Below are 27,830 nucleotides of genomic sequence, written 5' to 3'. Positions count from 1 at the left end.
CCTGTTTTGTTTCCCCCGCCCAGTATTAGTCTCATCAGCTGTTTTGGGTTTGTTTGTGTAATGAGTTGGGGTTTTATTCCCTGTGTTCTCATTCCTTCGTTGGAGGTTGTTTTGTGTAACCGTCAGGCTCCTGTTTCACGCCACATAACCCTGTTAGGTCGGAGTTCTCCGCTTCTGATTATGTATCTGTTTTTCCTAGTCATGTTAACTGAGTATCAACATGATCAGAGTTTAGTCATTTAAGTATGGATATCAGCGGTATCGTTTGTTTATGTCCCGGTCTCTAACTGATTTAATCTCCTCAGTGTATGTGTCGGAACAGTTAGTTGTTCCTTGGTTAGCGTGATTTGTGTCCTTCTAGTTTGGTGTGTGTCCTCGTCGATTGTAGTGTAGTTCTCGTTTGTTGGTTCTTTTCAACTTTTGGTGTTTCCTTAGTCGAGTGTTCTCTGGGATTGGTTGCTCGTGTTTTTAACGTTTTGTCGATATTTCGTGTCTGGGTATTTGAAGATTCAAATTTGTGTGTGACGTTTATTTAGTTTTTATTGTATTGTCATATGTTAAATAGCCTTCACGGCTTCCATTTTGCGTATGATTGCTGTATGTTAATGCTACGAGTTGTTACATCAGTGCAAACGCTACAAGGTCTAGGGGTGCTCCCTATGTGCAATTTGGTACTGGCAGTAGCTCTGGGAATAGTCCCACGGTTTTTGACTTGTTGCGTGTCTTTGATCCTAAATCTTTGCCTTTGTTTCTTGCTCCTGTACCTAACTATGTTTTGGTTCCTGTGTCTGTTGTGGTCCCTTTACCTGTGATTATGTCTGTGCCTTTGGAGATGTGTCCGTCTGTTGGTTCTGTTCCTTTTAGGTTGTCTTTGCCGTGTTCTCCCACCTACTTGGTTCCTGTGCATATGTCTGTGGTTTTGTGTATTTTGACCTCTGTAATCTCCTTGGGTTCGTGTGGTACTGGTTCTGTTTCTTCTGATCTTTTTCCTAGGTCCTCGCCTGTCCCTAATTTGGCTGTTCAGAGTTCTGCGACCTCTGTGTCTGCTGGCGAGGGTCCTGCCCGGTGCCCTGAAACCTGGTGTTTTCGGCCTTCTATTGTATCGACCCGATCGGTTGTTGAGTTGGTTAACCCGTCTGTACCCTCTATTTCGCCCCCCATATCCAGTTCGGCATGTTCTGTTTTGCCTGGGGGTTTGTTTGATCCGGTGCCAGTTTCTGGTCCTGTAATACGGTGTGCCCCGTTGCACCTGTTGTCTGGTTCGTTGCCGGATGTTCCCATTCGGGGTTGACCTTGATTGAAACCCTTATGTCCCTGTTAAGTTTGTTGGCCTACCCATTTGGGTTTTGTTTGACCTGGTAGGTGGTGTTTTGTTTTTTGGTTATGTAATATGTATGTGTAATTTTATGTTTTGTGAGATTTTGCGTGCCCCAGAGTGGCACGCTTTGGGAGGGGCTTATGTAATATCTGACTCAGCCCTCTCCCTGGTTCATGCTGTTAGTTACTTTGTTTTGTTTAATCTAGGGGTGGGATGCGGTCAAAAAAATTAATTGAATTAATCGAAAGCTTTGTAATTAATTAATCGAAATTAATCGCATTTTAATCGCATTTCAGTATTTAACATGAGAAATATTAATTTAAGTTTGAATGATGAATGAATCAATGAACATAATCATAAACTTTAACATGTTTATTTTTCCACCAGTCTACTACGTAGACCAATAGATGAGTGCAAAAAACAGTTCAGAACACTGGAAATTCTGACCAAAAATGTTGTTTAATTTTGGAAGTTTTGCTCAGGATATTGGAAGAATTGAAGTAAATCAGAAGATGTTTTTTAATACCATTTTAGATGGTATATTTTTCTTTAATTTCCCAGGCCTCTGCCACAGGGATCTCCATAGTGCCTATAAGTGGTCTTCTGCATGCTCAAAGCAAATGACTGGATCTTCATCATCTATAATATGAGCTGTCACAGACACCAAGATAATTCTTGTTGCTAACAGAGGTCCAGTGATCCCCAGTCAGAGCCACATTTGTTTCTTCACAATAACCTGTTTTACTTCCCTTTCCTCATCATACAGCTGCTGGATTTTCTTCGACATTGTCTTTCTGGACGGCAGTTCTTAACTTGCATCAGTTGACACAATTTGCAGTGCTTCTTGTAAGCCTTTAGCTTCGACCACAGAGAGCGAACAACACTGTAAATAATATGACGCGTCACGTATAAACGCGTGCGGAGTCGCGCGCGACGGTCACTCGCGAAAGTTTAATCCAGTCTTAATGGTCCAATGAAGGTAATTTAAAAACCAGGGGTGAGTTTCCCAAAACGTTCTTAGCGCTAAGTACATCTTAACCTCGTACGTAAGAACGAGGTTACGAAGTACTTAGCGCTAAGAACGTTTGGGGAAACTCACCCCAGGACATTTCCTCACTTAAAAAAAACCCGCGACGCCCGGGACAGGATGTGAAATACGGACATGTCCCGGAAAATACGGACGTTTGTTCACCATATCGTACTAGGAATACAATTAGCAGCTAAGTGGCTAAGTGATCATTACTGACCTGCGCGTTAGCCCCAACATGTTTTGCGTTGGTGTGGTAACGAAGGGTGGAAGTGCTCCTGTGATAAGCGAACTCCTTCCTACATAAAGTGTAAAAAACACTATTTTTGTTTTACTTCCATCTGGAAGTTTCTTATATTTAAATTTCCCATCCACCCGCGTAGCCTCTTCAGTCATCTGCATCATGCTCATCTTATTGTGCGTCCATATACTCTGTATGTCTGGAACTTGTGCACGGAGAAACATTCCACGGTGCAAAAGTGTCTCATGCATTAAAATGCGTTAATATTTTTAGTGCGTTAATTTTCCTGTAATTAATTAATCGAAATTAATGCGTTAATGTCCCACCACTAGTTTAATCATCCGTGGTCACGCCCTGTTTTGTTTCCCCCACCCAGTATTAGTCTCATCAGCTGTTTTGGGTTTGTGTGTGTAATGAGTTGGGGTTTTATTCCCTGTGTTCTCATTCCTTCATTGGAGGTTGTTGTTTTGTGTAACAGTCAGGCTCCTGTTTCACGCCACATAACCCTGTTAGTTCGGAGTTCTCCGCTTCTGATTATGTATCTGTTTTTCCTAGTCATGTTAACTGAGTATCTACATGGTCAGAGTTTAGTCATTTAAGTATGGATATCAGTGGTATCGTTTGTTTATGTCCCGGTCTCTAACTGATTTAATCTCCTCGGTGTATGTGTCGGAACAGTTAGTTGTTCCTTGGTTAGCGTGATTTGTGTCCTTCTAGTTCGGTGTGTGTCATCGTCGATTGTAGTGTAGTTCTCGTTTGTTGGTTCTTTTCAACTTTTGGTGTTTCCTTAGTCAAGTGTTCTCTGGGATTGGTTGCTCGTGTTTTTAACGTTTTGTCGATATTTCGTGTCTGGGTATTTGAAGATTCAAATTTGTGTGTGACGTTTATTTAGTTTTCATTGTATTGTCATATTATGTAAAATGGCCTTCATGGCTTCCATTCTGCGCATGATTGCTGTATGTTAACGCGACGAGTTGTTACATCAGCGCAAACGCGACGAGTTGTTACATCAGTGCAAACGCGACGAGTTGTTACATCAGTGCAAACGCGACGAGTTGTTACATCAGTGCAAACGCGACGAGTTGTTACATCAGTGCAAACGCGACGAGTTGTTACATCAGTGCAAACGCGACGAGTTGTTACATCAGTGCAAACGCGACGAGTTGTTACATCAGTGCTAACGCGACGAGTTGTTACATCAGTGCTAACGCGACGAGTTGTTGTATGCATTATATCATCGTTGTGTGTTAAAGTAATGTGAGTCGTTATGCCTCGCCGGTCTCGCACCGTCCGCGTTGGCGCAGACTGCGAGCTAGTTCCGTCAATAAATCGAGATGCATCCAATTGCACAGCCGGAGAGCCAACTGCAGTTCTAGACCTGCAGTTCTAGACGTGCGGTAGTTTTAGACATGCGCCACCTAGCGGCTCGGAATGTAGCTAACGACAGCCAACTGCAGTTCTAGACCAGCAGTTCCAATGCATGCCGTAGGCTCAGGGGCTTGTATATTGTAATAATCCATTGTATAAAGAGTTTATTTGTTAAATATGCCCATTGATTCTCAATTGTTTTAGCCAAATCTCTAACATTTGACAAGTTTTAAACGATAATGTACATCACATGTTGTATTTAAATAGAAGTAGTACCTCATTTTCCCTGTTCTTTTAGGGAGTTTGGATTAATTTTGTCATTTACACACACAGCTTGTCTCCTGAAGATATTTTATTTTTAATTAAACTACTGGATTACTGGCATAGGCTATTTTATATTAAATCAGCAAAAATTGCATAATGTCCGGATGCTTTCAGTGAGTAAGCATACGTTTCCAGAATGTTATGAGTGATTTATTTTACTTGTATACCTTCATTGGCATGCAACTAGCAAATATTATGTGATACTTGGGGTTTTTCGCTCACACGCCACACATCCGATTTCTCACGCCGAAAAAAATCTAGTTTATTTACCTATATATATATATATATATGATTCAATGAGTTACCAGTTCGCTCTGGCGCAAACACTGGCGATCGATCGATCGCTATATAATACTTAATTTTTGTCCATTTTACGTTCGCCACCCACCCCCCCCCCCCCCCCCCCCCGGCAACAACTTACGTTCGCAGGACTAGCATTTCTCTCAAAGTCGAAGTAGCTATAAAGTAGCCATAAAGGTTGCCAGAACTAACGAACTAAGACACACTAACGCTAGACAGATTCATCCTTCATGACATAAACATTGCGATAACACAAAAATGACCTTCAGACCGATCATATTTACATTTATGGCATTTAGCAGACTAAATATATGTCTATCATATATTAATATGCTCAATTGTATCAATATTCAGAACATAGTCTGGGTTCTTATGGGTTAATAATGATGGGGAAATGCTACTTTAGTTTGCTTACTACTTTTAGTATTAATAGTAGCGTAGTAAGTGCTAATTTCCTTCCTTTAAGTTGTTTCAAATTTAATCAAAGCTACTAAATAGCCATAAAGGTAGCCAGAACTAATGAACTAAGACACACTAACGCTAGCCAGATTCATCACATAAACATTCATGACATAAACATTACGATAACCCAAAAATGACCTTCAGACATTATCATATATCTATCATATATTATTGTTGCTTATAAATATCATTCTTCCATCTGCTCCCGCGACATACTAAAACACTATCTGGATATTACGTTACATACATCTAAAACTACGGCACGTCTAGAACTGCAGGTCTAGAACTGCAGGTCTAGAACTGCAGGTCTAAAACTGCGGTTGGCTCTCCGGGTGTGCAATTGGATGATGTAGGAGAAATCAGCCTCTCTCCAGCAATTGTGTCCGTCTCCTGATTCACACTCGTTACAAAATCGGACCATCCAGCTGCGGGGCTGATCCGTACATATAGGGGAGACCAGGGACAGTTGTAACACTTTTTGTGATTTTTTTCCAATGAATCAAAAACCATTTACACTGGAATAGCCAATTTGCTGTATTATGAACTTCAATGTGTCAACTACTGAAACAATGTATTTAAGTGGGTTTATGAAATATGTACAGGTTGCAAAATTGATTTCAATACAGTCACTCCAATGTTACAACAAGGTTGTAACATTTTAAAATTTACTTAATTAGACAATCAAATACTCAAAATGAAAATGATTCATTCATGTTATTGTGACTCTTCATTTATTTTGTTTAAATAGGCCTAATGATTACTTTCACACCACATGACAAAAACAGAGGGGAAGGCTCAGGCACCACACACGGTGTGATGGGAGGATGAAGGTTCAGACACCACACGTGGTGTGATGGGAGGATGAAGGCTCAGGCACCACACGTGGTGTGATGGGAGGATGAAGGCTCAGGCACCACACATGGTGTGATGGGAGGATGAAGGTTCCACACATGGTGTGATGGGAGGATGAAGGCTCAGGCACCACACATGGTGTGATGGGAGGATGAAGGTTCAGGCACCACACATGGTGTGATGGGAGGATGAAGGTTCCACACATGGTGTGATGGGGAGGATGAAGGTTCAGGCACCACACATGGTGTGATGGGAGGATGAAGGTTCCACACATGGTGTGATGGGAGGATGAAGGTTCCACACATGGTGTGATGGGAGGATGAAGGTTCCACACATGGTGTGATGGGAGGATGAAGGTTCCACACATGGTGTGATGGGAGGATGAAGGTTCAGACACCACACATGGTGTGATGGGGAGGATGCTGCAGGTGGTGTGTAGGATGCCACTGTTGCCACAGTGGGTGTTGGAGCTGTAATACATGCAACTGCATTCACTGCAGCTGCAGTGGAAGATCAAACCTGTGGTGTCACTGCAGGCGGTGGGCGATCTGTGACCAGGGATAGTTCAAAGTCACTGTCATTAAAAATATCTCTTTTAAAAAGCCAAATTCCAGTGCAAAAGTTGAAGTGCGGGCCATATTCTATTGTGTTTATAAAATGTCTTGCTGGTCCCCTCACACACTGCTCTCTCAAATACTGATACATGAACTACAATAAATGAACTACTTTATTAAAGAACTTATCATTGCTTAACTAACTTAATTTATTATTTACAAGTACAATGAAAATTAAAATCATGATCTCAAAATGTAAATATTTACTTCAAATGTTTTGCTCCACTCCTATTTAATGAATAAATATTAAAACCTGAAGTTCAGTTAGCGGATGTTTCCCTGATTCAAGTACTTGATAGTAACCTGCCGCCATCTGGTGGAGACATCACACTTTTTCAACTCCTTTATTTCTTTACAAAAGCTCCTCCTCCCTGTGAACGCCTGCCTGTTTGAGGAAATAAGTCTGGGAGTGACACACTAGTCTTTATTAATTCTGCGTTCAGGGGGGTGTTCCAAGAAGCGGGTTAAGCGAGAAAACCCGGGTAAGTTAACTCAGAGTTCACGGAAACTCGAGGTTTTCCGTTCCAGAAACCGAGCTTAAAGAGAACCGGAGTCAGTTACTATAGCAACTTATGCTCTGAAGCTAACCTGCTCGCTGGCAGGTTAACTTGGACCTGACCCAGAGTTACAAACACGTCATCATGACGTGTCCTTTCCTCGAAGATCGTGTGGATATTGAAACTCAGTTTATTCGCTGAGTTCTTCGTCGGGAACGCCTTATAAAACCCCGAATAGACATAGGCCTACTATCATTTTCGGAAATTTTTTTTTTATTAATGAACGTTATCGTTTTCAGCACAATCCATTACTTACATCAATAACTTTATTATTATAATAACATTTCAAATATTACACATCGCGGATCAGCCCTAAATTCTCTCCAGATTGTTATATATTGGTCTTCGTTTTTTGCTAGTGGAAGTTTTCTTTATAGTGTAGGAGATGCGGAATCTGTCAGCAAAGCTACTGTATGTCGGTCTGTCCGAAAACTATGTCCGGCATCAAAATGACTAGTGCCCGGTTTTGTGGTGTTTCCTGGGCTTAAGCCAGTTATGGACATCAAAGAGGAATTCCACAGCATCATTGGTTTGTCTTTATTTCACACGGACAATAAAGAAATTAAGCAAAGGAGAAGCAATATATAACGAACTTCATTCCATTTACATTTTTAAGGATTTCCTAGAGTGATTGGCTGTATTGATGGAACCTACATATGCTACCTATTCCAGCACCATTAGAACATGAAAATTCATCCATAGCATTAATGTACAGGTACTAACCTTTATCATCCTTAATGAATAATGTACTTATCTTTAATGGTAACAAAAATAACGTAGCTATTGTAACTGACCGTTCTTCCCATCAAGATCATATGTGATGCTTCCCACCTCATCACAAATGTTGAAGCCAGATGGCCAGGATCCGTGTATGATTCCACACTGTACAACAAATCTGAACAGAGTAGGCCTGCGGTAGTTTTGCTAGTTGTTCACATGCAGTGTAATAGTTAAATCATTGCAAACCCTAGTGTGATATAGGACATGATGACGGCCTCCTTCATGGAGACAGAGGGTATCCCTGCCTGTCCTATAAGCCTACCTTATGACTCCCTATTCAGATCCTGCACCTGGACCACAGTCCCGCTACAATCAGGCCCACAGCAAAACAAGGGCAAGAATTAAAATGACCCTAGGAATCCTCGAGGCCAGGTTTCAGTGCCTGAAGGGGCTCAGAGTAACCCCTGATAGGGCGTGCCACATAATAATGGCATATGTGGTATTACACAACATTGCAACCATCCAGGAAGAGCGACAGCCTACCATCTCTGACATGCCCACAGACGAGGAACCTTACATGCATGTGGGTGACAACAGAGATGGTGGAGTTGTCAGAGACTCCATCTGCAATCACTGCTTTCCACATTAAATCATGCACCACCACCCACCCCACCATCCACCCTGTAACCTTTTAATATACATTACAGTCAAATTCACTGTTATGTTTCATTATTTCATTTTTCCTGTAAATAAATATATTTTACATTTTAAGAATAAGATATAGTTATGTACAGCCATACCACTTTGTACAATATTCTTATACTTCATTTTATCTGATGCCATGTGTGTTTCACACCACTCAGATTAGACCTGGAATTAGTAAGTGTTCAATTAAAAAAATATTTAAAAACTCAATACAGTATTATAAAGGTGGAGAAAATAATAATATAATCGCACCCTTCTGCTAAATATAAAAATATAATTTTCACTCACGCATTAACTCTGTTGGCAATTTTTTGACATGCTGACTGCCTCTCTCTAGCAGCTACCGCAGTATTGCATTTACGTTTAATAATATCTAAATATTCTGCTTACGCAGTCATTAATACTTCAAGCTACAGTGGTGTGAAATACGATGTTCGGCTGATTTTCGCGTTTAAGTCCATGATAAATCCTATTTATCTGCGTTCCATTAAGAATGCCTTTCTTAGTTACGCGTGAACGCGCTTCTGTCTGGGTCAACCTACTCAGAGTTGAGCGACCCTGATTACTTTAACTCCGATCAGCCGTTTTGGAACCGAAAACTCTGAGTATGTCAGATCGGGGTAAGACAACTCCGAGTTCAGGGTTAAGTTTAGAGTTTGTTAAACCCGCTTCTTGGAATACCCCCCAGGTGATTTATAAATATTATGAGAACCTCTTAAATCTGGTATTTACTTCTTTCTGCTTTATTTATGAAAGGAATTTAAACTAAAATCTGGATAAAGGACTACAGTAACTGATTCTCTCCTGTGCTACGGTGTTTTTGCAGACGATCTAAAAGTGAAAGTGAAGTTTGTACAGAAGGAGACATTACAGAGAAACAGCACAGCAGCTGTTGGAGGAAATGGCTGCTACAAACACTCTGTCAGAAGAACAGTTTTCATGTCCTGTGTGCTGTGACATCTTCAGGGATCCTGTTCTACTGTCATGTAGCCACAGTGTGTGTAAAACCTGTCTGCAGAAGTTCTGGGAAGCCAAGGGATCTCAAGAATGTCCAGTTTGTAGGAGAAGATCTTCAAGAGATTATCCTCCTTGTAATCGTGCACTAAAGGACCTGTGTGAGGCTTTTCTAGCGAGCAGGAGTCAGAGATCTTCTGAGGTGCTCTTCATTTTAACTGTAATGTTTTTCCAATGTTTACAATTATCTTGAAATATATGTTAGACAGTCTAGATTACATTTGTCAAATGATGACATTTCAGACAACTAAATCAGACCTTCATTCATAATGAAACATAATATAATTAAACCATTGATATACCACCTGCTACAATATAGCAAACATCTCCATTTGATAGTAAAAGGATGATAAGGAATCATAGTAATCACACCATTGTGTTGTCGTTATAATCTCTGTAATCTCCAGGGCATCTATACAGATACAGTGATGAGTCCTGTAAGACTCACACTGTCCTCTACTAAACCTGTGTTTTACAGGACAAACTCAAGACCTCACTGGAGTCTCTACAGCAGCATCTGAAGTTCTTAGAGGAACATAAACAAGTCTGTGAGAAAACAGCAGCACACATTAAGGTGAAAGGTCACTCTGAGTTCAGAATGGTGCTGTGATCACTGTCCACGTACACCATAATGAAACACACACATTTAGACAGTTTATATTTCCTCATCATCTCCCATTCCAGTATCAGGCCCAGCACACAGAGAGGCAGATAAAGGAGGAGTTTGAGAAGATCCACCAGTTTCTAAGATATGAAGAAGCAGCAAGACTAGCTGCACTGAAGGAGGAAGAGGAGCAGAAGAGTCACATGATGAGGAGGAAGATTGAGGAGATGAGTGGAGAAATAGCAACTCTTTCAGATCAAATCAGAAACACAGAGAAGAAGATGGAAGCTGAGAACATCCCGTTCTTACTAGTAAGAATCACTCAGTCTGTCTCTCTCTCACTTAAACACACGTACAAAACATGTTAAATACACCAATGTAGATGAAAAAGAATCACTCACTGGCCATCTTGGCCATTTGACATTTGTTTTAGTGTGTGTGTGTTTGTGTAAAGGTCTTTAGACCCATAGATTTTATTATCATATAAGGAAAAGCCACAATTGTCCCTCTGTTTCCTTCTCAGAACGTGTTGTCCACATTGAAACAGTAAGTGATTATTTCTGTTTGATCTCCACATTTTTACACATTGTGATTGTTCTGATACAATCAGACGACTGGCAGAACTTGTGGGCTGAAGTAGGAAGTGAGGAGATGACAGACAGGTGTCAGTGATGATGGAGTATGTGGGTGAATTAGAAAGGGGGAGGGGCTGTGTAGAGGAATGTATGGAATGTGAAGTGGGCGGCTCCCCTGTGGGTCTGACCCCGCCTACCGTGACACTGACCATGTGCAGACATTTCAATACATATTGATGGATTTTATGAAAGATTTCACATGTTACTTTTAACGTTAAATACTTTGAATAAGATAAATAATGATATAATATATATAATATATTTTAATAATATAATAGCTTTCTACATTTCCAGAGTTCATCACACCCCAAAACAACACGAGAAGGTGTCAGGAGCTCTGATCAATGTAGCAAAACATCTTTCCAACCTGAAGTTCAGAGTCTGGGAGAGAATGCAGAAAATTCTCCAGTACTGTGAGTTTTGGTGTTCTTTGATTAATTAGAGTAATTCTGTTCTCCTCACAATTAGAACTCTATAGAGAGAGAAACATTAACATTGTGTGTTTGGTAAATGAACTATTCCAGTATTAAAGGCTGTATTAGTATAAACAGTGAGGGGGACGACCAGTTGACTGCTGGTCTGAGGGGAGACAGTCAGTCCATGAGGAGATCTACACCACCCACTCTCCACCTCTACACCACCCACTCTCCACCTCTACACACCACCCACTCTCCCTCTCTACACACCACCCACTCTACACCTCTACACACCACCCACTCTCCCCTCTACACCACCCACTCTCCACCTCTACACACCACCCACTCTCCACCTCTACACCACCCACTCTCCCCAGGACACCACCACCTCCACCTGCTCCTCCATCCTGCCTCCTCCCCCATCCCTAACAAAGGAGAATCAGTGTAAGAGGTTCCTGTGCTGTATGTTGGGTTTGGTCTCCTCTACCAGGAGGAGGACTCATCTCACAGATGAGAGGAAGACCATCACTCTGAGTCTGACCCTATAGGGCTGTATGAAGTGGGACATGGGTCCTTGAGACTCCAGGCTAAGGGGCTTCCCACAATCCTCCATCCTATTAAGAGAAGTCATAGGAGGAGGAGTGTGGTTGTGAAGTTGGGGAGACCCTAGCAAACACCCCAGAGACAATGTGCACTGTTCCAGGAACAGGACACACCACTCCAAACACCCAGACACAACTCCACCTCCCCACAGCCTGGAGTCCAGCTGAGCCCAAGCAGACACCCCCTGCTCCAGGGCTATATGGAATGGTGTGACCCTGGTAGGGTCTCCCAAGGCAAATTGGTCCTAGGTGATGGGCCAGACAAAGAGTGATCCAAAAACCCCTATGGAACTCATAAATAACAGTTACCCTCACCCGGATCAGGGTTATCGGGGCCTCACCCTGGAGCCAGGCCTGGGGGAGGGGCCCCTTAGTGAGCGCCTGGTGGCCTGGTTTCTACCCATGGGGCCTGGCCGAGGACAGTCAGAAAGAGATACTTGGGTTCACTCTCCCATGGGCCCACCACCTGTGGGAGAGGTAGTAGTAGGGGTTCAGTGCATTGTGGATTGGGCGGTGGCCGAATGTGGGGGCATTGGCGTACTGATCCTCTGTTACTGAACCTGGCTCTTGGGACATGGAAGGTAACCTCTCTGGTTGGGAAGGAGCCTGAGCTGGTGTGCGAGTCTTAGAGATATCAACTAGATATAGTTGGACTCACCTCAACACACATTTGGGTCCTGGAAACAATCCTCTCGAGAGAGGCTGGACTTTATTCTTTTCTGGAGTTGCCCAGGGTGAAAGGCGGAGGGCAGGAGTGGGCTTACTCATAGCTCCCCAGCTCGCTGCCTGTGTGTTGGGGTTTTCCCCCTTAGACAAGAGTGTTGCTTTCCTACGCCTTCGGGTTGGGGAATGGGCTCTGTTGTTTGTCCTTATGAACCAAATGGCAGTTCCAACCTTCTTGGAGTCCTTGGAGGGGATACTAGAAGGTGCCCATTCTGGGCATTCTGGGGTGACTTCAATGCTTATGTGGGCAGTGACAGTAAGACCTGGAAGGACGTGATTGGGAGGAATTGCCTTTCCGATCTGAACCCGAATGGTGTTTTGTTATTGGACTTCTGTGCTCGTCAGAGTCTGTCCATAACAAACACCATGTTCAAGCACAGAAGTGTCTATAAGTGCATGGCAGAGGAACCTGTCAGAAAGGTCTTTAACTCCCACTTCCAGCAGAGCTTTGACCGCATCCCAAGGGAGGCCAGAGACATTGAGTCTGAATGGGCCTTGTTTCACGCCTCTGTTGTCAATGCGGTGGACCAGAGCTGTGGCCGCAAGGTTGTCGGTGCCTGTCATGGCGGCAATCGCCAAACCCAATGTATTCTGAAGAAAGAGTCCTATCAGGCCTGGTTGACTCGTGGGACTCCGGAGGCGGCAGATGGGTACAGGAGGCAAAAACTCGGGTGTGGGAAGAGTTTGGTGAGACCATGGAAAGTGACTTTCGATTGGCACCGAGAAGATTCTGGAAAACCGTCAGGCAACTCAGGAGGAGAAAGCGGTTCCCGACCAACAGTGTATACAGTGGGGCTGGGGATCTGCTGACCTCAACTGGGGATGTCATTAGGTGGTGGACGGAATACTTTGAGGATCTTCTCAATGCCGTCATCACGTCTTCCATGGAGGAAGCAGAGCTCGGGGACTTGGACGGGAGTTTGCCCATCACTCAGGCTGAGGTGACCAGGGTAGTTGTGAAACTCCTTGGTGGCAAGGCTCCGGGGGGACCGGAGATTGTGCTCCAACTATCGGGGGATCACACTCCTCAGCCTCCCTGGAAAGGTCTATGTAGTGGTACTGGAGAAGAGAGCCCAGTCGATAGTCGAGTTTCAATTACAAGAGGAACAATGTTGGTTCCGTCCTGGTCATGGAACACTGGACCAGCTTTTCACCCTTGCGAGGGTCCTAGAGGGTGCATGGGAGTTTGCTCAACCAGTCCACATGTGTTTTGTGGATTTGGAGAAGGCATTCGACCGTGTCCTTCGGGATTCCTCTTGGGGGTGCTCCGGGAGTATGGACTACGAGGCCTGCTGCCACAGGCTATCCAGTTCCTGTACAAACAGAGCAGGAGCTTGGTTTGCATGGCCGGAAGTAAGTCAGACTGGTTCCCGGTGGGAGTTGGACTCAGCCAGGGCTGCCCTTTGTCACCGATTCTGTTCATAACTTTTATAGACAGAAATTCTCTGCGTAGCCAAGTGGTGGAGGGGGTTCGGTTTGGTGGCCTCAGGATTCCGCGTCTCCCATTTGAGGATGATGTGGTCCTGTTGGCATCATTGGGCCAGGACCTACAGGTCTCACTGGATCAGATTGCAACCGAGTGCGAGGCAGTCGGGGTGAGAATCAGCACCTCTAAAACTTGGACCATGGTTCTCAGTTGGACAAGGGTGGAGTGACCTCTCTGGGTCGGGAATGAGTCCTTGCCTCGAGTGGAGGAGTTCAAGTATCTCAGGTTCTTTTTCACGAGTGATGGAAGGATGGGACGAGAGATTGACAGGCGGATCGGTGCTGCGGCTGCAGTATTGCAGACGCTGTACTGGACCGTTGTGGTGAAGAGGGAGCTGAGCCAAAAGGCAAAGCTCTCAATTTACTGGTCAATCTACATTCCGACATTGAAATTGTCAATGAAGTTTACCTTCTGATGTGCATAGGCTGTAGCGAACCAGCTGTTTAGAGCCAGCAGTCTGGTAATGTGACCACTGCCTCGACGTGCAGTTGGTATTGGTCCAGAAATGAAAACTTCACACTGGGAAAACTCCAGAATGTCGAGCAGATGGTTAAAATCTTGTTGTTTGTAAACATCACTAGAGACAACATGTAAACATATTATAATTAATCAAATAGACACAATTTCTATCTTCAAAACAACAAGCACACAAGTACTGCAGGGGTGTGTGGTGAACACACAACATCACCATCACTTCCCTCTTATCAACCTACTGCAGCATTTCACTCAGAGTAAAGGGCCTGCAGTCTGTAGATGTGACCTCATCACATAAACACATGAAGAACATGATGATTCATTCTGTTCTCTCTCCTCAGATCCTGTTACTCTGGACCCCAACACTGCCAATCCAAAACTCCACCTGTCTGATGATCTCACTACGGTAGAACAGAGACCATACAAATCACTGCTTCCTGATAATCCAGAAAGATTTGATCCACATGTGTGTGTCCTGGGCTCTGAGGGTTTTAACTCAGGGACACACTGCTGGGATGTTGATGTTGGAGACAGTGAAATATGGGAACTGGGTGTAATTAGCGAGTCTGAATGGAGAAAGGGAAACTCTTACTGGAGTTCAGTGTGGGGTCTGTGCTACAATACAGGCACTTACTGGACACAGCGCCAAGGACAGACTCATCACTACCTCACACCTACAGAGAAAGTGAAGAGGGTCAGAGTTCAGCTGGACTGGGACAGGGGGAAAGTGACATTCACTGATCTTCTAACCAGTTCACACCTGCGCACTATAACACACACTTTTACTCACACTGTTTTCCCATTATTCTATAATCAAAGTCCCTCTCCTATGAGGATCTTACCAGCAAAGATATCAGTAACAGTGGAACAGCAAAGTTAATGTTGCTGTCACGTATGGCCTCGCCCCCTCCCTTGGCTGTCACTCCGGGTTCCCTTGTGTCTGTGTTTCCGTGCCTGTTGCTCCCGCCCCGCTCGTTTGTCTTCGTGATTCCTTGTTTATTACTATGCCCCTCGTTATTACCGTCACCTGCCCCTCGTTTATGTCATTGTATTTAAGTCCCGTCATTCCCCAGTCGAGTCATCCGTGGTTTTGTTTGTGCTTTCGCTATATGCCTTGTTTCGCGTCCAGCCCGTTCTCCTGTCGTGAGTACTTCTCGTTTTCAGCCCAGTCGCCCTGTGTTTCATGTACCTGGTTGTTCGTTTGTTTCCGTGTTCTACCCATGTTTCATTTTCTTGTATTCAGTATGTCACTCAGTGTTTCATGTTCTGACTCCCTCTCGGATTTGACCTACGCATTCCTTTTCGACCCTGAGTTTGGTATTCCCTTTATTAAATCTCGCTCTCCTCAGCATTTGTGTCCGTCTCCTCGCTCCGCTGCACATGCAGCGTTACAGTTGCCTTGAATTCATCTTCATATATATACACACACACACACACACACAGTATATTGGAATACTTTCAATACATGTTTTTTTTGTATTAGTATCCTAACCGCAATCAAAATTTATCCTCCGCTTTTAACCCATCTGTGCAGTCAGAACACACACACACACTAGTGATTACTAGGGGGCTGTGGATCACACGTGCCCAGAGCGGTGGGCAGCCCTAGCCCAGCGCCCGGGGAGCAGTTGGGGTTAGGTGCCTTACTCAAGGGCACCTCAGTCATGGACAAATTTGTAACTCCAAATCTGAACTGTACATGGAATTGGGACCTAGCCTACTGGAACCAACTCGGCGAACTCAGTCTAAAAACACCAAACTCGACAACATTTCAACCAAGGAAAGGGTAATTATTTTTGAAACCATTATTCAGCTTTCCAGTCCTTAAGGGCAAAGGACCACAGTAACAAAGGACCATGTGCCTTTGAATTTGAACACTGTGATATGAGATTGATATAAAAAACAACTTATGATCTATCATGTACATCAGTATTAAGTGATCTTTTCAGAATACCTGTTATTGTATAATCACCCCACATTGATGCATATCCATGTATCACTGTGTTTTAGTAGTTAGATCTACCCGTTCTTGTAGTCTTGAACTGCATAGTGAATACAGGCATGCATATATATATATATATATATATATATATATATATATATATGCATGCTCATTAATTCTGTGAGTTACAGTCATAGAGACCTGTGTATTTCCATATTCATGTGCTGCATTATTTTAGACATATCAATACACTTGTATTCCGGTGTAATATTAATTTAGATTCATATATAACCAAGTATCAACATGTAATGTGCGATATTGTCACGGTGAGGGGGCCGGGTCGCCACCAGAGGGCGCGCAACCCGGCCAGCAGCCGATCCCAGCACACACCCCCGCGCACGCAGCCACTCCCACAGTCGCAATCACCATCATACTGAGCACCTGTTTCTTGTTTACTTTGCACTTCTTAAGCCCGCAGGTCTTCTGGTCCAGTGCTGCACATTGCCACTACACGAGCGTCTCTGGGTGTCTGCACGTCCCTACCGTGTGTGTTTGTACGAGCTTTACCTTGCATCTACAGTGTATGCGCTACGAGCTTTACCTTGCATCTACAGTGTATGCGCTACGAGCTTTACCTTGCATCTGCAGTATATGCGCTACGAGCTTTACCGTGCATTGCGTGCTACGAGTATTTCTGGTTGCCATGGATAATAAACCACCTTCTGTTCAACCCACGTCTCCGGCTGCCTCTGTCCCGACGCCCCCGGCGTCACAGAATGTGCAGCCCTGCATCCAGGCTCTGACGGTACAGGCAACTGCGCTCCCTCCGACGCCCAGAACGCCGATACCTCCACCCGAGCCCTATAACGGGGACCCGGAGCGTTGTGAGGGCTTCCTGGTCCAGTGCCAGCTCTATTTTACCAGCATGCCTCACCTGGAGGAGAAGGAGAAAGTTGGCTTCATGGTAAACCGGTTACAGGGCAAGGCACTGGACTGGGGAGCAGCCCAGATCAGCGCGGAGAAGCCGTGTACCCGCAGTTATGATCAGTTCGTTCGCGAGCTGCGGGCGGTCTTCAACCACCCCAGCCATGGGAGGGTCTGCGGCCAGAGCCTGTTGAAACTACGGCAGGGAAGCCGAAGTGCCGCAGACTACGCTCTGGAGTTCCGGACCCTGGCCGCCAGGACTGGTTGGGGAGAAGCGGCTCAGACAGACGTCTTCCTGGCGGGGTTAAAGCCCGACCTGAGGGCAGAGCTGAGCTGTCGGCCCGAGGGACAGGACCTGAATCAGATGGTGCACCTGGCCATAACCATGGACAGGTTGCTGCAGGAGCAAGGCAGAGGAGCGGCGCTTCCTCCTACCCCGCAGGCTCCCGTGCACGCACCGCCCTGTGAGACCACGCCCGCCGAGCCCATGGAGATGGGTGCTGCCGCCCCTCCCCTCATTCGTACCGCTGGTTCGAAGAGGGGGCGGGCTAGGGTGAGTATCGCTATAATGAAAGGTCTCTTAACGTGGGAAGCGTCAGTGTCTTACGGGGCGATGTCCTTGTCTGTGTTTGCTTTGGTGGATACGGGAGCCTCGGGGAACCTGATGCGGAGGAGCGTCGCTGAGCAGCTGAGGGTGCCCCTGACCAGACTCGAGGAGCCGAGACGCGTGCAGGCACTGGACGGGCGACCTGTGGGCGGGGGTTTTATTACTCACCGCACTGCACCAGTCACCATACACGTTCAGGGTCGAAGGGAACAGATTAGTTTTTTTGTGCTCCCTTCCACACGTTATTCCATCACATTAGGTCTCCCTTGGTTTAGACTCCACAACCCCGTTATCGACTGGTCCACGGGTAAGCTGCTGAAGTGGGTAGCGCCCCTACAGGGCACCCGGTCTCCCTCCCGTGTGTTCGCGCAATCCACCAGCGTTGAGAGCCCAAACATCAGCTCCACTCCAGTCATTCCCGCTCCGTACCAGGATCTAGCGGAGGTGTTCAGCGCGGCCAAGGCGACCCAGTTACCACCTCACCGACCCTGGGACTGTCACATTACACTCAAGGCAGGTACTACGCCACCGCGCGGTAGAGTCTATCCTCTTTCTCAGGAGGAGGAGCGGGTCATGGCTCAGTATATTAAGGAGGCTCTCGCTCAGGGTTATATTACTCCCTCTACCTCTCCCGCCTCAGCCAGCGTCTTCTTCGTAAAGAAGAAAGACGGTGGCCTGAGGCCATGCGTAGATTACCGAGGGCTCAATTCCCTCTTAGTGAACTTTGCCTACCCGCTGCCTCTAGTGCCGTCGGCACTGGAGCAGTTGAGGAAGGCTAAAGTCTTCACTAAATTAGATCTGCGCAGCGCCTACAACCTTATTCGCGTACGCGAGGGTGATGAATGGAAGACGGCGTTTAGTACCTCTACGGGGCACTACGAGTATCGCGTCTTGCCTTATGGCTTGGCGTCTGCTCCGTCGTTCTTCCAGGCGTTCATTAATGAGGTCTTAAGGGAGTATTTGAATAGATGCGTTGTCGCTTATATCGATGACATCCTGATCTATTCTCCCTCCTACGACCAACATGTGCGTGATGTACGGGCAGTTCTGGGCACACTCTTGCGCAATCGGTTGTATTGCAAGCTCGAGAAGTGCGAGTTCCATCTCAGCGAGATGAACTTCCTAGGTTACACCATTAGGCCAGGCTCCGTGCACATGCAGCACAGGAAGGTAGAGGCGGTCGTGAAATGGACGCAGCCTCACACACGGCGCGAGCTGCAGAGATTTCTGGGCTTCACGAATTTCTACAGGCGGTTCATTCGCGCATATAGCCAGATCGCAGAGCCCCTTACTGACATGCTGAGAGGGGGAGGAGTTAAGCTTCGCTGGACAGAGAGATCTACGAGAGCGTTCAACCAGCTGAAGCAAGCGTTTGTCGACGCGCCGGTTCTGCACCAACCGGATCCTAACCGTCCCTTTATAGTGGAGGTAGACGCGTCAAACGTGGGAGTAGGCGCGGTGCTATCGCAGCGACCGAAGAAGCATAGCTCTCTCCGTCCCATAGCCTTCTACTCGAGGAAGCTCACCGCCGCCGAGCGTAACTACGGGGTGGGAGACCGGGAGTTGTTGGCCATGCGCAAGGCGTTCGGTGAGTGGAGACATTGGCTGGAGGGAGCTAAGCATCCTTTCACCGTGCTTACTGACCACAAAAACCTGGAATATATCAGGACCACGAAACGGATGAACGCCCGTCAAGCCAGGTGGTCTCTGTATTTCTCTCGTTTCAAGTTCCAGGTGACATACCGGCCAGGAGAGAAGAACCAGCGTGCGGATGCGCTGTCTAGGTCCTTTCCTGGCAGTACGGAGTCGACAAGCGAGGAGCCGGTGCTTAAGCCAGAGTGCGTCGTGGGAGCTTTGGAGTGGCAGATCGATCGGGAGATCGAGGCAGCGAACCCGCATCCCGGTTGCCCGCCGCACCGTAAGTACGTCCCCCCCGCGCACCGTAGTGCCCTCATCAGCTGGGCTCATACGTCAGTGGGGACGGGGCACCCAGGGGTGTCAAAGACGGCTCAGTTGTTGGGGGCTCGCTACTGGTGGCCGGGGCTGCACCGGGACGTGCTGCAGCAGGTGGCGTCCTGCGCGGTGTGTGCGCGGTGCAAGGTGCCACACACTCCTCCTGCGGGTAAGCTCCTCCCTCTCCCTGCACCTAAGCAACCATGGACGCACATCGCTTTGGACTTCGTCACGGACCTCCCCCCGTCCGAGGAGAACACGGTCATCATGGTGGTAATAGACCGGTTCTCGAAGATGGTTCGCTTCCTTCCCCTGCGGGGCCTGCCCACTGCTTGGGGAAACGCTGCATGGCTTAGCTCCAGACTATCTTAGTGAACTTATTGAACAATATAACCCAGCGCGTTCACTTCGCTCGCAGGACGCAGGGTTATTAACTGTTCCTAGGATCAAAAAGATCACAGTAGGTGGAAGAGCCTTTTCTTTTAAAGCTCCACAATTGTGGAATAATCTTCCTGCCTCTATTCGGGACTCAGACACAGTCTCAATGTTTAAAACTCGATTAAAGACTCATCTGTTTAGTTTGGCCTTTGATTAATCTGTTACATATTTACTACATCTCGTATCTTTTCTCCGAGGTTCACCTGGAGAGTAACATTGCAGTCGGAGCCTACAATACCAGCATCGCTGCTCCGACACGGAATGAAAGCCTGGCGTTCATCAACAGACATTTACAGTGACAATATCATAACCCAGAACTTTCATTTTTACCTTTACTTAGTCTGATTGTGTGATTTGTGTGTGACTTGTGTATTTGTCTGTATTTTGTGTAATCTGTGTGTTAACGGGCCGCCCAATGGAGGATGGGTTCCCTTTTGAGTCTTGGTTCTCCCGAGGTTTCTTCCTATTCCCCACCATCATAGGGAGTTTTTCCTCGCCACTGTCGCCCTTGGCTTGCTCATTAGGGTTCTGGACCCGTAGTATTGTTAACCTCTTAAATCCTGTAAGGCGCTTTGTGACAACATGTGTTGTGAAAAGCGCTATACAAATAAACTTTGATTGATTGATTGATTGACTGCGGATCTCTTGTTTCGGCACATATTCCGGCAGTTCGGTCTGCCTGAGGATATTGTGTCGGACAGGGGACCGCAGTTCACCTCGCGTGTGTGGCGGGAGTTCCTCTCCAAGCTTAACATCACGGTTAGCCTAACCTCTGGTTACCATCCGCAGGCTAACGGACAGGTGGAGCGAGCGAACCAGGAAGTAGGAAAGTTCCTGCGCGCGTACTGCAGCGAGCACGCGGACACATGGTGCGCCCTTCTGCCCTGGGCCGAGTACGCACAGAACTCCCTCACACATTCCAGCACGGGGATGACACCGTTCGAGTGCGTGCTCGGTCGCCAGCCGCCGCTCTATCCTTGGAACGCCGCGTCCTCAGACCAGCCCATCGTCGAGGAGTGGTGCAAGAGGAGTGAGCGGGTGTGGGAGGACACCCATCAGCGGCTGAGAGAGGCGATTCGGCGATTCAAGCGGAAAGCCGACCGTCGGAGGGGAGAGACCCCATCTTATCAGGTAGGGGATAAGGTGTGGGTCTCCACCGAAGATGGACGCCTGGGCAGGAGAGGTAAACTGGGGGAGAGATATGCCGGCCCGTACGTCATCTTGAGGCGGCTTAACCCAGTTACATACCACATCGGTCTGCCCGAAGACAGACGTGTGTCGCGTGCATTTCATGTGTCCGCTCTCAAGCCATACAGAGCAGGTGCACTGGAGGAGGCCTCGACGTCACGGCCGCCCTCGCCGCTGCAGTTGTCGGACGGACCCGCGTACCTCGTGGAGAGGTTACTGGACTCGAGGCGCAGAAGAGGTGGCTTACAGTACCTGGTGGACTGGGTCGGATACGGACCGGAGGAGCGCTCCTGGATACCGGCCTCTCAAGTGGTAGGCCCCTCCCTTATCGCCGACTTCCACAGGGAACATCCAGACCGGCCAGCTCCGCGGCGACGGGGAAGACCGCGTGGGAGTCGACGGGAGGGGTCCTTGGGGGAGGGCTCTGTCACGGTGAGGGGGCCGGGTCGCCACCAGAGGGCGCGCAACCCGGCCAGCAGCCGATCCCAGCACACACCCCCGCGCACGCAGCCACTCCCACAGTCGCAATCACCATCATACTGAGCACCTGTTTCTTGTTTACTTTGCACTTCTTAAGCCCGCAGGTCGTCTGGTCCAGTGCTGCACATTGCCACTACACGAGCGTCTCTGGGTGTCTGCACGTCCCTACCGTGTGTGTTTGTACGAGCTTTACCTTGCATCTACAGTGTATGCGCTACGAGCTTTACCTTGCATCTACAGTGTATGCGCTACGAGCTTTACCTTGCATCTGCAGTATATGCGCTACGAGCTTTACCGTGCATTGCGTGCTACGAGTATTTCTGGTTGCCATGGATAATAAACCACCTTCTGTTCAACCCACGTCTCCGGCTGCCTCTGTCCCGACGCCCCCGGCGTCACAGATATTAGGCATACACATATCTATGTATTAGTTCGTATGTTACTCATTGAATGTAATCATTCTCATGTGTGCGTATGTGACCTCACATTCATGCCTGTCTGTGCATTATGTGTCATTTTTTGTCCAAAAGTTGAAATTAACAATGGCTCAATGTGTAAACTAATAGAACCAAGTTAATACTTATTTAGGCAGAGTATGTAAGTCAATTTATTTAGGAATTAGAAAATGTCTTAGGGTTAGGGTTAGCCATATAATCCATTTAAATCTAATGATCACAGACAGTTGTTTATCATTCGCTATTGTTGTTTAATTATATATTCTTTGTTGTTAACTATTATATGCCTGGTTTAGATCAATAGATTCACATATAGGTTTAGTTTCACTTTGAGCCAAATCATTCCATATGCTATTCTTTATATCAATTGTAATATTAACCATTTAATAAATATGTAATGTAATTAATCTGGTCACGGTGGTAAATACATATTTTGGTCGATGGTATTAGGTCACTGCGCGGAATCAGAACTTAACCCTTTAGTAATGAGACTGATTAAACCATATTCCACCTATCTCCGTTATCACAATACTGGTTCCTGAGCAATCAGGATGGTGCCCCGTTCATAATCCATAAATAACATATGTCTCCGCTACACCTTTCATTCTCCTCTTCCATCTAATCTTCACAGGGCACTGTGAGCTCAAGCACTATCATCTGTTTTGTTCTATCAGAGGTGATGATAATGTCTGGCCTGAGCGATGTTGGAACTATATGCTGAGGGAACTTTAGCTGCTTCCCCAGGTCGGGCTGCAGCTGCGAGTCAGAGCCTGTGTGGAGGAGACCTGACCTTGCCCTTTGCTGTTGGCAGGGTGCCTCACCAGCCTTGACAAAAACAATGCTTGTCTTTGGGGCAAGATGATGCTTGCATGTGCTTATGGCACTGCTAAGACATGCTGCCACTGCCTTCAGCATGTGGTCATGGCGCCCCGTTGTAATGAGCCCCTTGCTGATCATAGCTGGCAGGCTGGTGTCTCACTTTTGCCCCATGTATGGAGGTTGGCTGGGCTTGGAAGAGTGTCATATGCAGCCTGAACAAGGAAATGTACCCGTTGAAAGTCAGTCTGTGTGATGTTTGCCCATGTGATTTTTCGTTGCTGGATACTCTGCCACTTTGTCCATGCTCCCTGCTGCTTGAGTGCCACTGTTCTACTCACTCTCTCCTCTTCCAGGCCTGCTCGAATCAAAAGCTGTCTCTCCTTCCCTGTAGCCTTGCTCTCTCGGGTCTTTGGAAACAGGCCCAGGCAGCCCTGCCGGTGGCTACTAGGGCTGAACGATTTTGTAAAATAATCTAATTGCAATTTTTTAATCTATAAATTGCGATTGCGATTCAAAATCGCGATATTTTCCCACTGTTTTTAGGAAACTCTGTTTCGGCATTTTTTATACAGCTCAGATACAGGGTTGCCAACTTTTCAAGATCGCTTGGAGTGAGACTTGAACCTGGAGTGGGTGGCGAACGTAATTTGTTGTTATGGGGGGGGGGGGGGGGGGGGTAAAATGGACTAAATTTAAGTATTATTATTATATCGTGATCGATCAATCGCCTGTGGTTGGCGCCAGAGCGAACTAGTAACTTTTTAGTCTAAGACGCTCAATGCGTGAGAGTTGGCAACCCTGCAGGTATAGCAACTTGGCTAAAATATGTGCGTGAGGGCATTTGGTAGCGCATATCCAGTGTGTTTAACAAAGCCTTGAAGCCGGGCTTGTTCACTAATATCGGGCATCGTGTCTTTCACTATGAACTCCGTTACTGCCTGAGTTATTTCAGCGTGCCACTTCGGATTATATCCATAAGGAGTTACACTTTCAAACGGTTCGGTCAGTGAACCCTGTCTGCTGGACCGGTCAAGCTATCCGCGCTTTCGCGATTCCTCCGTGCTTTAAATCTTATTGCACCTCCTTTGCCACGCTAGTAGCTAGAAGACAAATTCTGGTCAAATGGAAAGACTTGAATCCCCCAACATTCGCACAGTGGATTAAGGATATGGTGTATTTTATCAATATGGAGAAGATTAGGTACACTCTTAAGGGATCAACAGATAGATTTTCATTAATTTGGCAGCCCTTTCTTATTCAAGTTGAGTCTTTGAGTTCTGTCAGTTTAATACTTCAGTAGAATGAGCAAGCCATGTAATTAAGAAAATTGTTTAGCTATGCCTTGGTACTGTCTTCCCTCTAATGCTTATAGCAGTTTATACTGAAATATACTGATTATACCCCCTATCAGTGATTCCCAATTTATCATTGTTTAATATGGTTTAAATATTTTTATTTGTTGGTATTATTATTATTGTATGTATGTCAGAATGTGCACATATTTGCGTAGGCAGGTATGTGCGTATGTATATTATGTTATTATTTATTTACTTTGATTATTATTATTTATTTAGTTATTGAGTTATATTTCCTTTTTTGTTATATTCTTTCATAGTCAGGGTCAGGAGTGGGTGGGGGAAATCTTTGTAGCAAGTTGTGATGCCACATTTAAAATTGAAAAACTAATAAATAAACTTTGTTTAAAAAAAAAAAATCTTATTGCGCCTATATGCGTGATTTTACGGTATTTCGCTGCTCACCGCATACTAAAGCTGTATAAGCGCAGAGAAACACTTTGGCGTATTTGAAGACGCAGCACTGGTCGTTGGCATTTTAGCCTTACAAATATCATACAAGGCTTTGTGGTGTTTTTTTAAATGCTGAAGAAGGTTTGTAGTGTTTCCTCGCGTCGTAACGACAGTAGCAAGGCACGTTTTGCAGGGTACCTGACGTTGAGCAGCATCTTTTTAAAAGCCAAAGTAATTTCACACAACTGATGTGCTGCCCCTCTTTGGTATTAGACTTTCAGTTGTGTCAGCTTCTGTCGAGCCTGAAGCCATTGTGCAACAAGTTAAAGTGCGCTGTGTTAACTTCACTTCTCCACCTCCCTGCCTTCTGCTCGAGTTTGCTCCGTTCGTCCTCGGCTCGGCTCGCTCCCAAGTCACGTGACCAGTTTAAATCGCAGCCTGTGTGATTAGAGAATCGCGTTTTAAAATATCGTGAGATTATCGTTCAGGCCTAGTGGCTACCGTCCCCACCAACCCCTGCCTCAGACGTGACTCTGCCACCTCCACTGCTTTCTCTGCTCTCCACCTCCTACCAGTCCTGACCTCAGTTCCAGCTGCTGCCAGTTTCTGGTCCCGGGACTCCCTGTACTGAAGTGCTTCTCTTGTTCATGACACCTTGAATTCCTCCGTGAGACCACTGAATGGAAGCTGTAATATATTACTGGTCCCATACAGGGCTACACTGCTGAGGCTGCGGGGGAGGCCCAACCATTTACGTAGAAAGCTTGTTATTTTCCTCTCCAGGGACTCCACCGTTGACACTGGGACTGAGAAAACCAGCAGAGGCCATAGGACACATGGTAAGATGGAGTGCTGGTAGATCCATGCCTTGAATCTGCCTGGCAGGCCTGACTTGTCAACCTTAGTGAGCCAACATTCTAGCTGTTTGACTTTTGAATGGAATACTTGTCTTTTAGAGATGCATCAAACTATTTCCCCAGACTCTTCGCTGGCTGCTCACTGATGGAGGGGATTACAGATCCAGCCAAAGAGAAATAGAATCACCTTTCCCCTTTTTAACAAGGATCTTGATTTGGTAGGTTTGAAACTCATCCTTGCCCAGTTGATAAGCTTTTTGAGGCCTTGCAAAATCCACCTCCCTCCTGGAACTGATTTTAAGTCCATGTACATTCTTGCACAGCTTGCCGCAGATACATTTCATATATATATATATATATATATATATATATATATATATATATATATATATATATTTATTAGTGGTGGGCCATTAACGGCGGACGTTAATTTGATAATCTTATCGGGCGATATAAAAATTATCGCCGTTAATCTAAGTTGGGTTGGGAACTGGGTCAAAATGGGTAAGCAAACTATGATTACTTCAACTTGATAGTTTAGCTCGGCTGTATTCCTAACCAAATTGTACAGTAGGGGCAAGAACGAGTTTTCAAACCTGTGATTTACAAATCGTACGTGTTTTTACATGGATGCAGCCACGAAGTCGCCAGGTTTGTTTCATGGAAAATTCATTTTTAGGAACGTAAAGTGTTACCGGAGCGGAGCTCGGAGCGGTCGTTTTCTGCATGGTCCTAGCGCTAGATTCGTCGCTATTTAAATATTTCTTTTTAACCGTTAAAACTGCAGAGGACCAAAACCGGCTTTTGAAAAAGTCCCCCCCAAATTACGTCCGTGAGGTTAAATGTACTAATGTGACGTTCGGGCGCAGCCAAGGACGAGACACAGAATCCTCGGGTTGTGGAGCAAACGTAACTTTTAATCCAAACACATATTGCGCAACAGCGCAGAAGAACATCAAACACATACGTAGAACGTGTAGACTTAAGGTGGAAACATACTTGCTGTTAACTACGCGTTCGCGTACGCATCATGGCTGCTTCGCGTATCCTGCGTCGGTTTGGCGCGTAGGTCTTGCACATCCTCCAAAAGTTAACGCGACGCGTACGCGAGGTGCAATACACACAAAACCGCTAGGGGCAGTGTAGCCGCTAACCAGCATCAAAATGGACACAACGATATCAAACGACACAAACTCGCCATTCTCACAACGTCTTTGATTTAACGGCCTTACATACCACCTACGAAGGGATCGCTGTCGTCGTTTTTTCTGCCGTTACCGTAAAATTACCCAAAGGCTTATCTCCTCGAGTGTTGCCATGTTTGCATCGTTAAAATACCGAAGCCCTTTCTACGTTCTGCCCTCTAGTGGACGCCTCCAGTTTCACGCGTTGCACATAGGCTAGTATGTTCTCAGTAACGTTCACAACGCAGCCGGTTGTCTACGCGAACGCATGGGCAAACAGCAAGTATGTTTCCAGCTTTAGACAATGACGAGCACAGGACACTGCGCGAGCGCACATTAAATAGACAAACCACATTAGCCCCACGTGATTACGAGACGATTCACAGGTGAGACAATTATCACATGACATAGCCATAACCACGGATATCCACAGACGCAGACGATGCACGTAGACTACGTAAACACACGCCCAAAAGGGAGGGGCCGGGGTCCTCAAAGTGACAACTAAATGTTGGCTTACATTTCAAATATCATGTTTAGCTGAATAAACATGTTATCAACCCCTTTTAATGTACAGTATAGGCTTACAAATTCATGTTTAACTGAATAAACCGTTGAACACAAGTAGCATACATTTTATTAAACATGTTTTTCTTCAAATATTAAAGTAGAACAGCTTTCTCAAGCAGTCATTGATGCATTTTGGAAACAGGAGATGAGCCCCTGGTCTAATGCACCCTCTGTATTAAGAAACCCTATCTCAAAAACTGACTTTTAGTCATTACTTGGTTAG

At 46.0% G+C, this 27,830-nt stretch overlaps 1 protein-coding gene across 1 annotated transcript; it reads left to right on the top strand.

Annotated features, from left to right (window-relative positions):
* The first annotated feature begins 9,535 nt into the window (after nt 1-9,535).
* On the top strand, nt 9,536-16,491 carry LOC143496606 (E3 ubiquitin-protein ligase TRIM35-like). The gene is made up of 7 exons (XM_076992785.1): nt 9,536-9,542; nt 9,619-9,644; nt 9,981-10,076; nt 10,187-10,417; nt 10,630-10,652; nt 11,036-11,154; nt 14,784-16,491. Exons 1-7 carry the CDS (start codon nt 9,536-9,538, stop codon nt 15,320-15,322), a joined length of 1,041 nt encoding a protein of 346 aa, XP_076848900.1. The 3' UTR covers nt 15,323-16,491.
* The last annotated feature ends 11,339 nt before the right edge of the window (nt 16,492-27,830 follow it).

This window comes from Brachyhypopomus gauderio, unplaced genomic scaffold (genome assembly GCF_052324685.1).
Source record: "Brachyhypopomus gauderio isolate BG-103 unplaced genomic scaffold, BGAUD_0.2 sc97, whole genome shotgun sequence".
Lineage (NCBI taxonomy): Eukaryota > Metazoa > Chordata > Actinopteri > Gymnotiformes > Hypopomidae > Brachyhypopomus > Brachyhypopomus gauderio.
The sequence above is the reverse complement of the archived record's forward strand: the minus strand, read 5'-3'. Positions and strand labels throughout refer to the sequence as shown.

Coding starts and splice junctions, on each gene's coding strand:
- LOC143496606 (XM_076992785.1), top strand. Junction 10,418..10,629: donor AGAACATCCCGTTCTTACTA/GTAAGAATCACT, acceptor TTTCCTTCTCAG/AACGTGTTGTCCACATTGAA. Junction 11,155..14,783: donor GCAGAAAATTCTCCAGTACT/GTGAGTTTTGGT, acceptor CTCTCTCCTCAG/ATCCTGTTACTCTGGACCCC.